Genomic DNA, 12,118 nt, shown 5'->3' on the forward strand with positions numbered 1-12,118 from the left:
AGCAGCATAAGTAATGGTTATTCCTTGAGTTAAGACAGATAGACTTCTGCAGCTGTAGAAAAGTCTTTTACCTCAAAGGACAAGGATTTGTATAAATCTCTTATGTGTATGTGTGGGGGTTTTAGGACCTCCATATAAGGGTAGCTGATGACTAACTCAGGGAATGGAGTTCTTGTTTTAAAACATTATGACCTAAGGTTGTAAATGCTGCTGAAGATATGAAAGGTGTTAGTCTGTTCTTGCACTGCTATAAAGAAATACCTATAAAGAAAAGAGATTTAATTGGCTCATAGTTTTGCAGGCTGTACAGGAAGCATGGTGGCATCAGCTTCTGGGGGGGCCTCAGGAAACTTAGAATCATGGCAGAAGACTATGGGGAAGCTGGCACGTCTTGCATGGCCAGAGCAGGAGGAAGAGAGGGTGGGATGCTACATACTTTGAAACAACCAGATCTTGTGAGAACTCTTATCACGAGAACAACACCAAAGGGGGAAATCTACCCCCATGAGCCAGTTGTCTCCCACCAGGCCCCACCTCCAACACTAGGGATTACAATTTGACATGAGATTTGGGTGGGGATACACATCCAAACTATATCTGCTCCTATTCATTTTACCTCTTTAAACGCCATTTCTCTAGTTGAAACTTTATTAATCTATCCTGGTTTACTTCAGTAGCATCATTCATCTATTCTTTGTTCATTCATTCATAAACATTTATTGTTCAGATAGCACCTGCCTTGTGCTGGGCGGAGCTATAAAAGACAGTCTCTTTCCTCATGGAGCTCCCAGACTGACTGGGCAATAGCAGTGAGATGGACACCCACATAGATGGGGAGTCAGAAGGGGTTTCTGGAGAAGGTAATAACAGATACGAATTATAAGAGACAGTCAGGAATCTTCCAGATGAAGAAGTAGGGAGAGAGTATTCCAAGTAGAAGAAACCACTTGTGAGAAGGTGTTTTGAAAGAAGAACCCATAGGAGACGGGTAATACTTCAGTTGAATGAATGAAGATCTATATCAGGATATTACTGCTCTTCATCTCTGTATTATTTGGAAACTTGTTTTTTAAGCCAGAGAAGGAATATGATTCTTTTTAATGCACAAGCTTAAATTCTGCTTAAAATGTTAATATATTTCATTCTCAGTGTATGATTGATAAAATGGACTCTTCAAAAAGAATCCGTACCACTGAAAATATTCAAATAGAACTAGATTATTCAGAATTGCTATTTTAGGGGACATCTGAAGATCCTGCTTTTTTCCTGTAGCTCTAACCCTTTCTTCCATGCTGTAACCTTACTCTTTGAGAAATTGGTTTGCATATATTATTCTCTATTGCCATACTGCATATTAGTTTAACATAACACAAGAAAGGTGTAAATCATACATATACATCCCAAAGATTTTTTTTTTTTAATTTTTTTTTTTTGAGACAGAGTCTCGCTCTGTCATCCAGGCTGGAGTGCAGTGGCTCGATCTTGGCTCACTGCAAGCTCTGCCTCCCAGGTTCACGCCATTCTCCTGCCTCAGCCTCCCGAGTAGCTGGTACTACAGGCACCCGTCACCATGCCCGGCCAATTTTTTTGAGTTTTTAGTAGAGACGGGGTTTCACCATGTTAGCCAGGATGGTCTCGATCTCCTGACCTCGTGATCCGCCCGCCTGGGCCTCCCAAAGTGCTGGGATTACAGGCGTGAGCCACTGTGCCCGGCCAAAGAATTTTTTAAAAGCGAACACATCTGTGTAAACGCCCCCAAGATAAGAAAAATGAACATTATCAGAACTCTAAAATCCCCTGTTGTGTCCCTTCCAGTCACTACCTCCAACCCCTTATCAGTTGTTACTCCTCCCAACTCCCTGTCAAAAGTAACTTCTTCCTCCAGCCTGGGTGACATAGTGAAACCCTGTCTCTACAAATACAAAAAAATTAGCCAGGTGTGGTGGTGAGCACCTGTAGTCCCAGCTACTCAGGAGGCAGAGGTAGGAGGATTGCTTGAGCCGGAGAGGTGGAGGTTGCAGTGAGCCGTGATTGTGCCACTGCACTCCAGCCTGGGTAACAGAGTGAGACCCTATCACAGAATTAAAAAAAAAAAAAGTTAATTCATCCTGATGTCTGTCACCATCAATCACTTTAGCCTGTTTTTAAACTTTACATAAATAAAATCATACAGTGTCTTCTCTTAGGTCAGGTTTCTTTGGTTTCATTCATTATGATGTTTTTGAGATTCATTCATGCTATTTCAAATAGCAATAGTTCATTCTTATTACTGTATAATTTTTTTTTTTTTTTGAGACAGGGTCTCATTCTGTTGTCCAGACTGGAGTGCAGTGGTACAATCTTGACTTACTGCAACCTCCACCTCCCTGGCTCAAGCAATCCTCCTGCTTCAGCCTCCCGGCCTCGTTACTGTATAATATAATATTTCATTGTTTGACTACACCACACTTTATATACTCTACTATTGATAGACATTTGGCTTGTTTACAGTTTGGGGCTTTTATGAATGCTTCTGCTAGGAACATTCTTGTAGGTGCCTTTTGGTATACATCTCACCGTAAACGTTTCTGTTGGACATGTTCCTAGGTGTGAGACTGATGGATTTCAGAGAAGGCATATGTTCAGCTTTAGTGATACTATCAAACAGTTTTCTGTAGTGGTTTTACCAGTTTACACTCTCACAAGTAATGAGCGAAAGTTTCAGCTGTGCCATGTCCTCATCTGCACTTGATATAACTCATTGCATTTTGATTTCTGCCCTTATTGCTCTGCTGAAACTGCTCTTACCAAGATAAATCTGACATGTTTTATCCTCATGTTACTTGTCTGTCTTGCAGTATTGATTATCTTAATTACTCCCTCCTTGAAACTTCCTGTTCCTTTAGATACTGTGATACCAGCCTTCCCTGTCTTTCTCCTACCACTGTAGTCTCTTCTCCTCAATTTACTTCTCAGCTCTTTGTTCTCTCTCCATCCCTTAAATGCAAGTGTTCCCCAAGTGTCCCCCTTTATTTTCTCTCTAATACATACTCCTTGGGTGATTTTTAAATCTTCTTTAATGGGTTCATTTACCACCTACATGAGGAAGGTGCCCAAATGTATATCTGGCCCAAATTTCTTTTCTGAGTGCCAGACCTGCTTATACAGCTTTCTATTGAAATATTCCACTTGGATTTCCAAAGATACTTTAAAAATACACCTATTTAAATATATTACAATTTATTCATTCAATTGTTGATGTACATGTAGGTTGTTTCTTGTTGTTGCTATTTTTTTCTTCTTTATAACATTTGTTCCTTTTCGTGCATTTCCTGTTTTAGTGAATAGTGCCACATCCACCCAGTTGCCCAAGCCAGCAACTTGAGAATTATTCTTTACCACTATATCTTACCAACCCTCATCATGAGCCCATCCTTCCCCTACATCCCATTTACTTAGTCACAAATCCTAATAGCTTTAACTCCTATTTTTTTTCCTCTGTCCCATAGACTTTATCCCATCAGACCCTTTTGATCAATATCAGTACCATTTATTGAATACTGGCTGTGTGCTTTTAGTATACATCAAATAATTTAACCCACAATAACTCTGTGAGGATGGTAGTTTTATCCCGATTATACATATGAGAAAATTGAGGCTCAGAAACACTGTTATATAAGGTTACACAGCTGCTAAATGGTAGAGAGGGTGAGGCAGGATTGGAACTCAAGACTGTCTGACTTCAAAGCCTGTACCCTTAACCATTATACTCTGCTGGACCACATTCTCAACAACAGCGTCTTTTCTGGTCACCCTGGCTACAGTCATGCTTTCTCTAATTGATGTCACTCCTTTATTTTAAATCCTTCAATGGCTCCTGCTTGCTAAGAACTTGATAAAGTCTAAGTTCTTAGCATGGAATACTCTCCCTCCATGTCTGGTCCTTACTGTTCTTTTCAGTTTTACATCTCTCCTCTTTGCCTTTGTGCTCCAGCTATGCTGAACCACATGCAGCAACTCAGGTGTATTGCAGTCACTTTTATACTTTTGTGCCTTTCTGATTACTTCGTTTTCTTCTTTGCCTGGCTAACTCATTTGTCCTTCAAGACTCCATTTAGATTCCCCAGACATTCTATTAAGAAACATTTCCTAACTGACTTCTAAACCATTTCGGTGCATGTCCTCTGTGCTCTCAGAATACCCTATGCTCTATCACAGCAGTAGCACGTATTTTTTATCATTGTAATTATCACACCTCCTCGAACAAACTGATTGTTCTGTTTTTGTCTCCTGATTAGAATGACAGCTCCCTAAGGACCAGTGCTAGTTTTTAATCCTTTTTTTTTTTTTTTTCTGTTAACCACAGTGCTTAGCACATGGAAGCATTTCTCAAATATTTGTTGGCTAACTAAAATGCTGGGAACTAAACAATTTAAATTGAGCATAAAAGTACCTGTTCTTCTACACATTGATTTTTATTATCTCCAGAAGATTTTGTTTTTGATTTTGATTTGGAGGTGTAGATAATTGAAGCAATAACAATTTGTTCTACATGGTAGCTTATACCCAGGAGTCTTTATATGATTGACACACAACTGGGTTTGCCTTCCCTATGTCAAGTTAGTAGAAATTCTAGCACAGACTCAGAATGGCTCATAGAATCCCTGGAAGGAACTTGGCAGCTTCAGCTTACCTAGGGAGATTCTCTTAAAATAATGGAGAACGTGAGTCTTCTATGGTAAGAAATATCTACTCCAAAGTGGTAAAAAGTGGTAGTAGTTCTGGATTGCGTGGTATAAACCAAGGTTCTCAGAGGTTTCATGAAACTCGGTGCTTTTAAAGTCTTCCTTTGCCTTTGAAAATACAGCAACTTTTTAAAAACTTTCTTTAGTCTAAATGAAAGACTAAGGAGAAAACACCCAAGTCACCCCTTTCTGACAGGGCTGAAACAAGCATGTGCTTATTTTTATACCTTAGAGCAATTTAATCATATGTGGCATTTATTATATATATTAATTTTCTGGTTTAATTGTGGTGGGAGTATAAAAGAAAACTAGTCCCCACTCTTACGTTTATTGTCCGTTGTAATGATTATATAATAGTCAAAGTAGTATATAATCAATTTTAAAAATGTGGTGTTCAAGCCCATTCCTTCAATAGGGCATATGGGATAGTCACCATATGCTCTGCCCTTGTTGGTAGAGGGTGAGGAGTGGACACCTTACTCCTTTTTTCTAAATACCACTGTCTCTGGGTGCGGTGGCTGACACCTGTAATCTCAGCACTTTGGGAGGTCGAGGTAGGCAGATCACTTGAGTCCAGGAGTTCAAGACCAGCCTGGCCAACATGGTGAAACCCCATCTCTACTAAAAATACAAAAAAATTAGCCAGGCATGGTGGTGGTCTTGTGTAATCCCAGCTACTTGGGAGGCTGAGGCAGGAGAATCACTTGAACCCAGGAGGCGGAGGTTGCAGAGAACTAAGATTGCGTCACTAAACTCCAGCCTGGGCCACAGAGCGAGACGCTATCTAAATAAATAAATAAAATGCCACTGAAATTCAATTTTAAATCTTTTGGACAAGGGAAGGGGAGGGATTAGGAAGAGGCAAGAGAGGGGTTCCTGAGGTGCTAGTAATGTTATAATTCTTATATGTTCACTTTGATATTTTATTGATCTTTATACTTATGTTTTAATGTACTTTTCGACATGTATCTTATATTCCATGAAAGTGTTTTAAACAATTCTAGAAATTTAGAAATTTCTGTCTTTAAGCATTTCTCAAAGGGACCTATGAAAGATATTAATGGTGAGGCTCTTTTCTAGTGCCGTTATTTTCCATTGTCTACCATGGGTTGAGGAGCCCTAGCCTAGTGGTGTGCAGATTCTAAGTGGAAGGGGAGAACGGTGAAGGACAAGATTGGCGTGAGCAAGAGTAGTTCGGGAAAACAAAATAGTTATTCATTCAGTAAACGTTAACTGGGCACAAGCCATGTACTGAATACTGTGCTGATATAGAAAACTTTGGCCAGGCATAGGGGCTCATGCCTATAATCCCAGCACTTTGGGAGGCTGAGCCGGGCAGATCACCTGAGGTCGGGAGTTGGAGACCAGCCTGACCAACATGGAGAAACCCCGTCTCTACTAAAAATACAAAAATTAGCTGGGCATGGTGGCATGCACCTGTAATCCCAGCTACTCAGGAGGCAGAGACAAGAGAATCACTTGTACCCGGGAGGCAGAGGTTGCAGTGGCCTGAAATCGAGATTGCGCCATTGCACTCCAGCCTGGGCGACAAGAGTGAAACTCTTGTCTCAAAAAAAAAAAAAACAAACAAACAAACAAACAAAAAAAAAACAAAGAGTTTAAGACCAGCCTAGCCAACATGTTTGGCAAAACCCCATCTCTACTAGAAAATACAAAACTTAGCCGGGCGTGGCAGCGGGCGCCTGTAATCCCAGCTACTTGGGAGGCTGAGTCAGGAGAATTGCTTGACCATGAGCAGAGGTTGCAGTGAGCTGAGATTGTGCCAATGCACTCTAGCCAGGGCAACAGAGCGAGACTCCTTCTCAAAAAAAAAAAAAAGAAAAAGAAAAAACTTGAAGGAGACCAAAGGTCAGGGTTGGATGGGAAAATAAAATGTGGATGCTGTCAATTAATTCTGGTTGTACCTATCTACTAGTCTTTATAGAATAATATAAATAACCAATGTTTACTTAGCATTTGCTGTTTACTAATATATTTACATGTATTAACTCATTTTATCTTCACAGTAACACTATGAAGTAGGCTCTACTACCAATATCTCATTTTATAGATGAGGAAACTGAGGTACAGATTTCCTAAAGTCACTCAGCCAGGAAGTAGTGGAGCTAATATTCAACCCAAATGTCGGGTTCCCTTTTTGTCTGCTCAAAATCACTATGCTTTGTGAAATTAATGCAAAGACTATCAAAGGAAATGCAGGTTGGTCTGGAGGCACTATTTGAAGGTAGTCAGTGATCTTGCTTCCAGTACTCTGTTGTTCATGTGTTTTGGAGCTCTGTGTGAATGCCTTTTCTCCTTTTTACAGACATGGCTGGATTCCGCCAAAGAAATAAAAAAGCAGGTTCGTGGTAAGTGGATATAGCTCTTTTTATAGTTCTTTCTTTCTTTTAGTAGGTCAGAGGATTTCCAACCATTTCTGGCTGTGAGTCAGTCACTTTAGAATCCTGACTACTGCAGATTGCTTTGAAATCGAGATAAAGCCTTCTCCTGGAAGGAGGAGTTTCCATAATAGAAAAACATAGCAGAGGTGGATACTATTGAGATGTAGGTCAGATTTTGTTGATTTTTTTTTTACAACTGGGCCAAGTTGGGGAAGATAGGAAGAGTTGAGAGTAACAGAAGGTGGAAAAGAACAAAGATGAGAAAAGAAAAAGGATTTGGGAGTCAGTTCTCAAAATGGTAGTGACTGAAGCCGAAGTTGCCTACTAGGAGTTTGCTGCTGTATCCTGTTCCTTTTAAATTGTTCTGAACTATTGCATTATAAATTTTATGTTTTCCTTTTCATGGTTGTTTTCATCCCTTTTAACAGTCCTCTTCCAAACTGCAGTACAAAGGACTGTGGAAGAAAAAAAGAATGGAAGGACAAGAATTGCTTGCCACTGACCCTTCTGACATTGTGGCTTTGCTCCTAGCTCTAACTCTAATATATAGTCCCGCTTTACACCCTGATCAGACTGGTGTCCTGGGATAAATATTTCTGGGTTGAAAAAAGTATAGATTAGTATTTTGCAGTCCCAGGCCCAATGGCTAATTAAGACTACCTGTCCTTGTAGTTTAGTTTTGAAGAAACTTCCAGGAAATGAAATAGTTGTTATTTATCACGATTAGTAAGTTTCAACACTCACCTGAAAACAAACTTTACTTTTCCTTTGTTTCTTAGAAGAAAACACTTTTGTTATGGTGAAATGTTTTTCTTTAGACCCTGTTTGTAATTGTTTAGTTTTCTTAATGGAAGAAACAAAATACTCTTTTGGACTGATAACTCTCTGTATTTGCTTTCTACCTATAAAAGCTTGTTTTAAAATGCAAGTCAGAGCAAACAAATATTCAGAATATTTGAGACACCACAAGAAAAATATAACTCCTTGCTCCTTTCAATGAAAATACTTTTAATATAAAATGTTAGGAACATATGATTATACAAGAAGATTCTTTAGGAGAAAAAGTTAACAGAGTTTATGACGAGTAAAAAAGAATATCTAGAAGATTATCTTCCTGGGTATTTAAAAAAAAAAATCTTGCTAAGAAAAAGAACCTTAATATTTTTCAGGTAAAAAAATTACACCATCCTGGCCAACATGGTGAAACCCCGTCTCTACTAAAAATAGAAAAATTAGCTGGGCGTGGTGGCGCATGCCTGTAATCCCAGCTACGCAGGAGGCTGAGGCAGGAGAATTGCTTGAATCAGGAGTCGGAGGTTGCAATGAGCCGAGATCGTGCCACTTTGCACTCCAGCCTGGCGACAGAGCAAGACTCCATCTCAAAAAAAAAAAAAAAAAATTACAGAATAATAAAAATGCTTTCTTCAACATGGGGGAAAAAAACAAAAACACCATGTACCTTACAAAACCTTTAATAGAGAATCAAATTGTAAACATTTTTTTAAGCCAAAGGGAAGAGTGACATTTATTGCAAAGGTGGGGGGTTTTTAAAGTTTTGTTTGTTTTGTTTTGTTTTTTGTTTGTTTGTTTGTTTGTTTGGAGACGGAGTTTCGCTCTTATTGCCCAGGCTGAAGTACAATGGTGTGATTTCGGCTCACTGCAACCTCCACCTCCCAGGTTCAAATGATTCTCCTGCCTCAGCCTCCCAAGTAGCTGGGATTATAGGCATGTGCCAGCATACCCGGCTAATTTTATATTATTTTTAGTAGAGACAGGGTTTCGCCATGTTGGCCAGGATGGTTTGGAACCCCTGACCTCAGGTGATCCACCCCCCTTGGCCTCCCAAAGTGTTGGGATTACAGGCATGAGCCAGCGCGCCCAGCCCTTAAGTTTTTTTTTTTTTTTTTTTTTTTTTATCACTCAAGTAATATATACCCATTGTAAGAAATTTAAACATTATAGGAAATTATCATGAAGAAGGTAAGAGTCCTCTAAATCCTGTCCTCTGGATATAATCACTGTTAAACTGATATAATCTGCAATATTTTTTTCTAGGCATATATAAATTTTGCATTTTAAAAATACAAGTATATGGCTGGTTGCGGTGGCTCATGCCTGTAATCCCAGCACTTTGGGAGGCCGAGGCAGGTGGATCACCTGAGGTCAGGAGTTTTAGAGCAGCCTGGCCAACATGGTGAAACCCCGTCTCTACTTAAAATACAAAAATTAGCTGGGCATGGTGGCAGGCTCCTGTAATCCCAGCTACTGGGGAGGCTGAGGCAGGAGAATCGTTTGAACCTGGGAGGTGGAAGTTGCAGTGAGCTGAGATCACGCCATTGCACTCCAACCTGGGGGACAAGAGTGAGACTTCTTGTGAAAAAAAATAATAAAATAAAAAAAATAAAAATTACAAGTATGTTATACATAGTTTTTAAATTTAATTTTTAAAATAGATGTTATAAATATGTGGTATAAAATAGAAAGATACATATGAGTATAGTACGAGATAAATCTCCCTTCTCTCCTTGTCCTAGTCATGCAGTTTTTGTTCCTGGAAGCAACCATGGTAACGTGTTCTTTCCAGGGATGGTCTGAGTGTAATAATATATGATATATATTTTAAATATGTATATGTATTTTTAGAGATGGGGTTTCACTCTGCCACCCAGGCTGGAGTGGAGTGGCACAATCGTAGCTCATTGCAGCCTTGAACTCCTGGACTTGGGAAAGCCTCCCTTCTCAGTCTCCAAAGTGCTGGGATTACAGGTGTAACCCACCATGCCTGGCTGGTCTGAATGTATATAGACACACACTTGAATGTGTGTTTTAATATAAATATGCAACCAATCTTTTTTGTTTAACATAATTTGGAGTGCTATTCATATATATATATATATATTTATTTATTTCATCTCTTAATTTTAGGCCAGGCACAATGGCTTATGCCTGTAATCCCAGCACTTTGGGACACTGAGGTGGGAGTATCGCATGAGCCCAGGAGTTTGAGACCAGCCTGGGCAATACAGGGAGACCCCATCTCTATCAAAAATCTGAAAATTAGCTGAGTGTTGTGGTACATGCCTGTAGACCCAGCATTTCTCAGAGTATCTCTGTCATTAAGTGAGGCATGATAGGCATGCGCCACTGTGCACAGCCTTGTTTATGTAGTTCTAATCCTTTATAAATCAAACTGTTATATTAAGTCGGGCAAAAAATGAGATCCTCTAGCTCAAATCCTTAAGTGATATCTAAGCAACTTTCTTCTTTTTAAAAAATTGTTTTATCCACCAAGCATGAAAATATTTAAAGATGTATTAATAGAAAAAGAGAAATGTAGGCTGGGCGCAGTGGCTCATGCCTGTAATCCCAGCATTTTGGGAGGCTGAGGCAGGCGGATCGCCTGAGATCGAGAGTTTGAGACCAGCCTGACCAACATAGAGAAACCCCGTCTCTACTAAAAATACAAAATTAGCCAGGCGTGGTGGTGCATGTCTATTATCCCAGCTCCTCAGGAGGCTGACACAGAAGAATCGCTTGAACCTGGGAGGCGGAGGTTGTGGTGAGCCGAGATCACGCTACTGCACTCCAGCCTGGGCAACCAGGGCAAGACTCCGTCTCAAAAAGAAAAAGAAAAAGAGAAATGTTTGAATATTTTGAGGTACTTCCAACAATTAGAAACTTAGGTATAAACGTAAAATTATTTTGTGTTTATTTTTATAGGTGTCCCTTGGAATTTTACATTTAATGTAAAGTTTTATCCACCTGACCCAGCACAGTTAACAGAAGACATAACAAGGTAAATAAGTAATAAATATGTAATTTATCATATAGTAATGTGTATGATGAGATAGTAATTCTTACCACCATAAGCTCTGCTAATTCCCTATTCAGAACTGAAGAAAAATAATGATATTAAGTAGCCTAAGATTGAAAGTTTCTCATCACTTCAAGGCAGGCATACAAATAAGTGAATCTAAAAGCCTTAAGTATCTGTGACCTGTATCACAAATATCAGGAAATTGGCAGGGGAACTGGCCTTGCTTATCATGGATATTATGCCAAGCTGTGGGCAGGGCTCCTACCAGCACCCTCCAAAAGGGCAGGACACAAATACAGTGGTAAAATGGCTCTACTGTTTTTTGTTTTGTTTTTTGGGGTCTCTTTTCATATTCGTTTCCCACCATGTTCCTTCTTTTTGTTGTTGTTTTTTTGTTTTTTGAGATGGAGTTTCGCTTTTGTCGCCCAGTCTGGAGTGCAGTGGTGCGATCCCAGCTCACTGCAACCTCAGCCTCCTGGGTTCAAGCGATTCTTTTGCCTCAGCCTCCCGAGTAGCTGGGATTATGGATGTGCACCACCACGCCCTGCTAATTTTTTTTTTTTTTTTGCATTTTTAATAGAGGCAGGTTTTCGCCATGTTGGCCAGGCTGGTCTTGAACTCCTAACCTCAGGTGATCCGCCCACCTCGGCCTCCCAAAGTGCTGGTATTACAGGCTTGAGCCACTGCACCCGGCACCGTCTTCCTTCTTATAGGTATCAAAAATCTGAAAGTCTAAGTGTTATTATTATTTCTTCCTATCTCCCTTTTAAAACGTTTGATGAAGTACTTGATCCCCTGAACTGAATCTTCCTTGGAGCCCACCTAATTTATTAAATCTTGTACTCTTTAAAAACAGCCTACTGATGTCTTTAAGAAAATGGCTTTTATTGGATTCTATAAAAATATTAACTAAAAAAGAAAATGGAAAATCAATATATTATAAAAAGTACTACTGTGCATATTTATATTCATGGCATCTTGCATAGGGTCTTATCCATAGGAGATGCTTGTCAAATGTTTGTTAAACTGTTGGTTGTTGAGTAACTGCTTTCTATTTCTGATTTTGCTGCTAACTATCTGATTCCAGGCAGATTTATAGTCTTTAGGCCTAGATAGTTTCCATATCTCTCAAATAAGAGAATAGACTAACCTCTTTAAAAATCTGATTATTAAGT

At 39.5% G+C, this 12,118-nt stretch overlaps 1 protein-coding gene across 13 annotated transcripts in view; it reads left to right on the forward strand.

Annotated features, from left to right (window-relative positions):
- Nucleotides 1–12,118, forward strand: part of EPB41 (erythrocyte membrane protein band 4.1) — a 225,452-nt gene that overhangs the window by 119,343 nt on the left and 93,991 nt on the right. For all 13 annotated transcript variants that reach the window (XM_030805656.1, XM_030805657.1, XM_030805644.1 and 10 more), the window contains exons 5-6: nt 7,051–7,093; nt 10,847–10,922. In XM_030805656.1, coding sequence (XP_030661516.1) covers nt 7,051–7,093; nt 10,847–10,922 — 119 coding nt within the window. The remainder of the gene's footprint in view (nt 1–7,050; nt 7,094–10,846; nt 10,923–12,118) is intronic.

The sequence above is a fragment of the Nomascus leucogenys genome, chromosome 24 (genome assembly GCF_006542625.1).
Source record: "Nomascus leucogenys isolate Asia chromosome 24, Asia_NLE_v1, whole genome shotgun sequence".
Lineage (NCBI taxonomy): Eukaryota > Metazoa > Chordata > Mammalia > Primates > Hylobatidae > Nomascus > Nomascus leucogenys.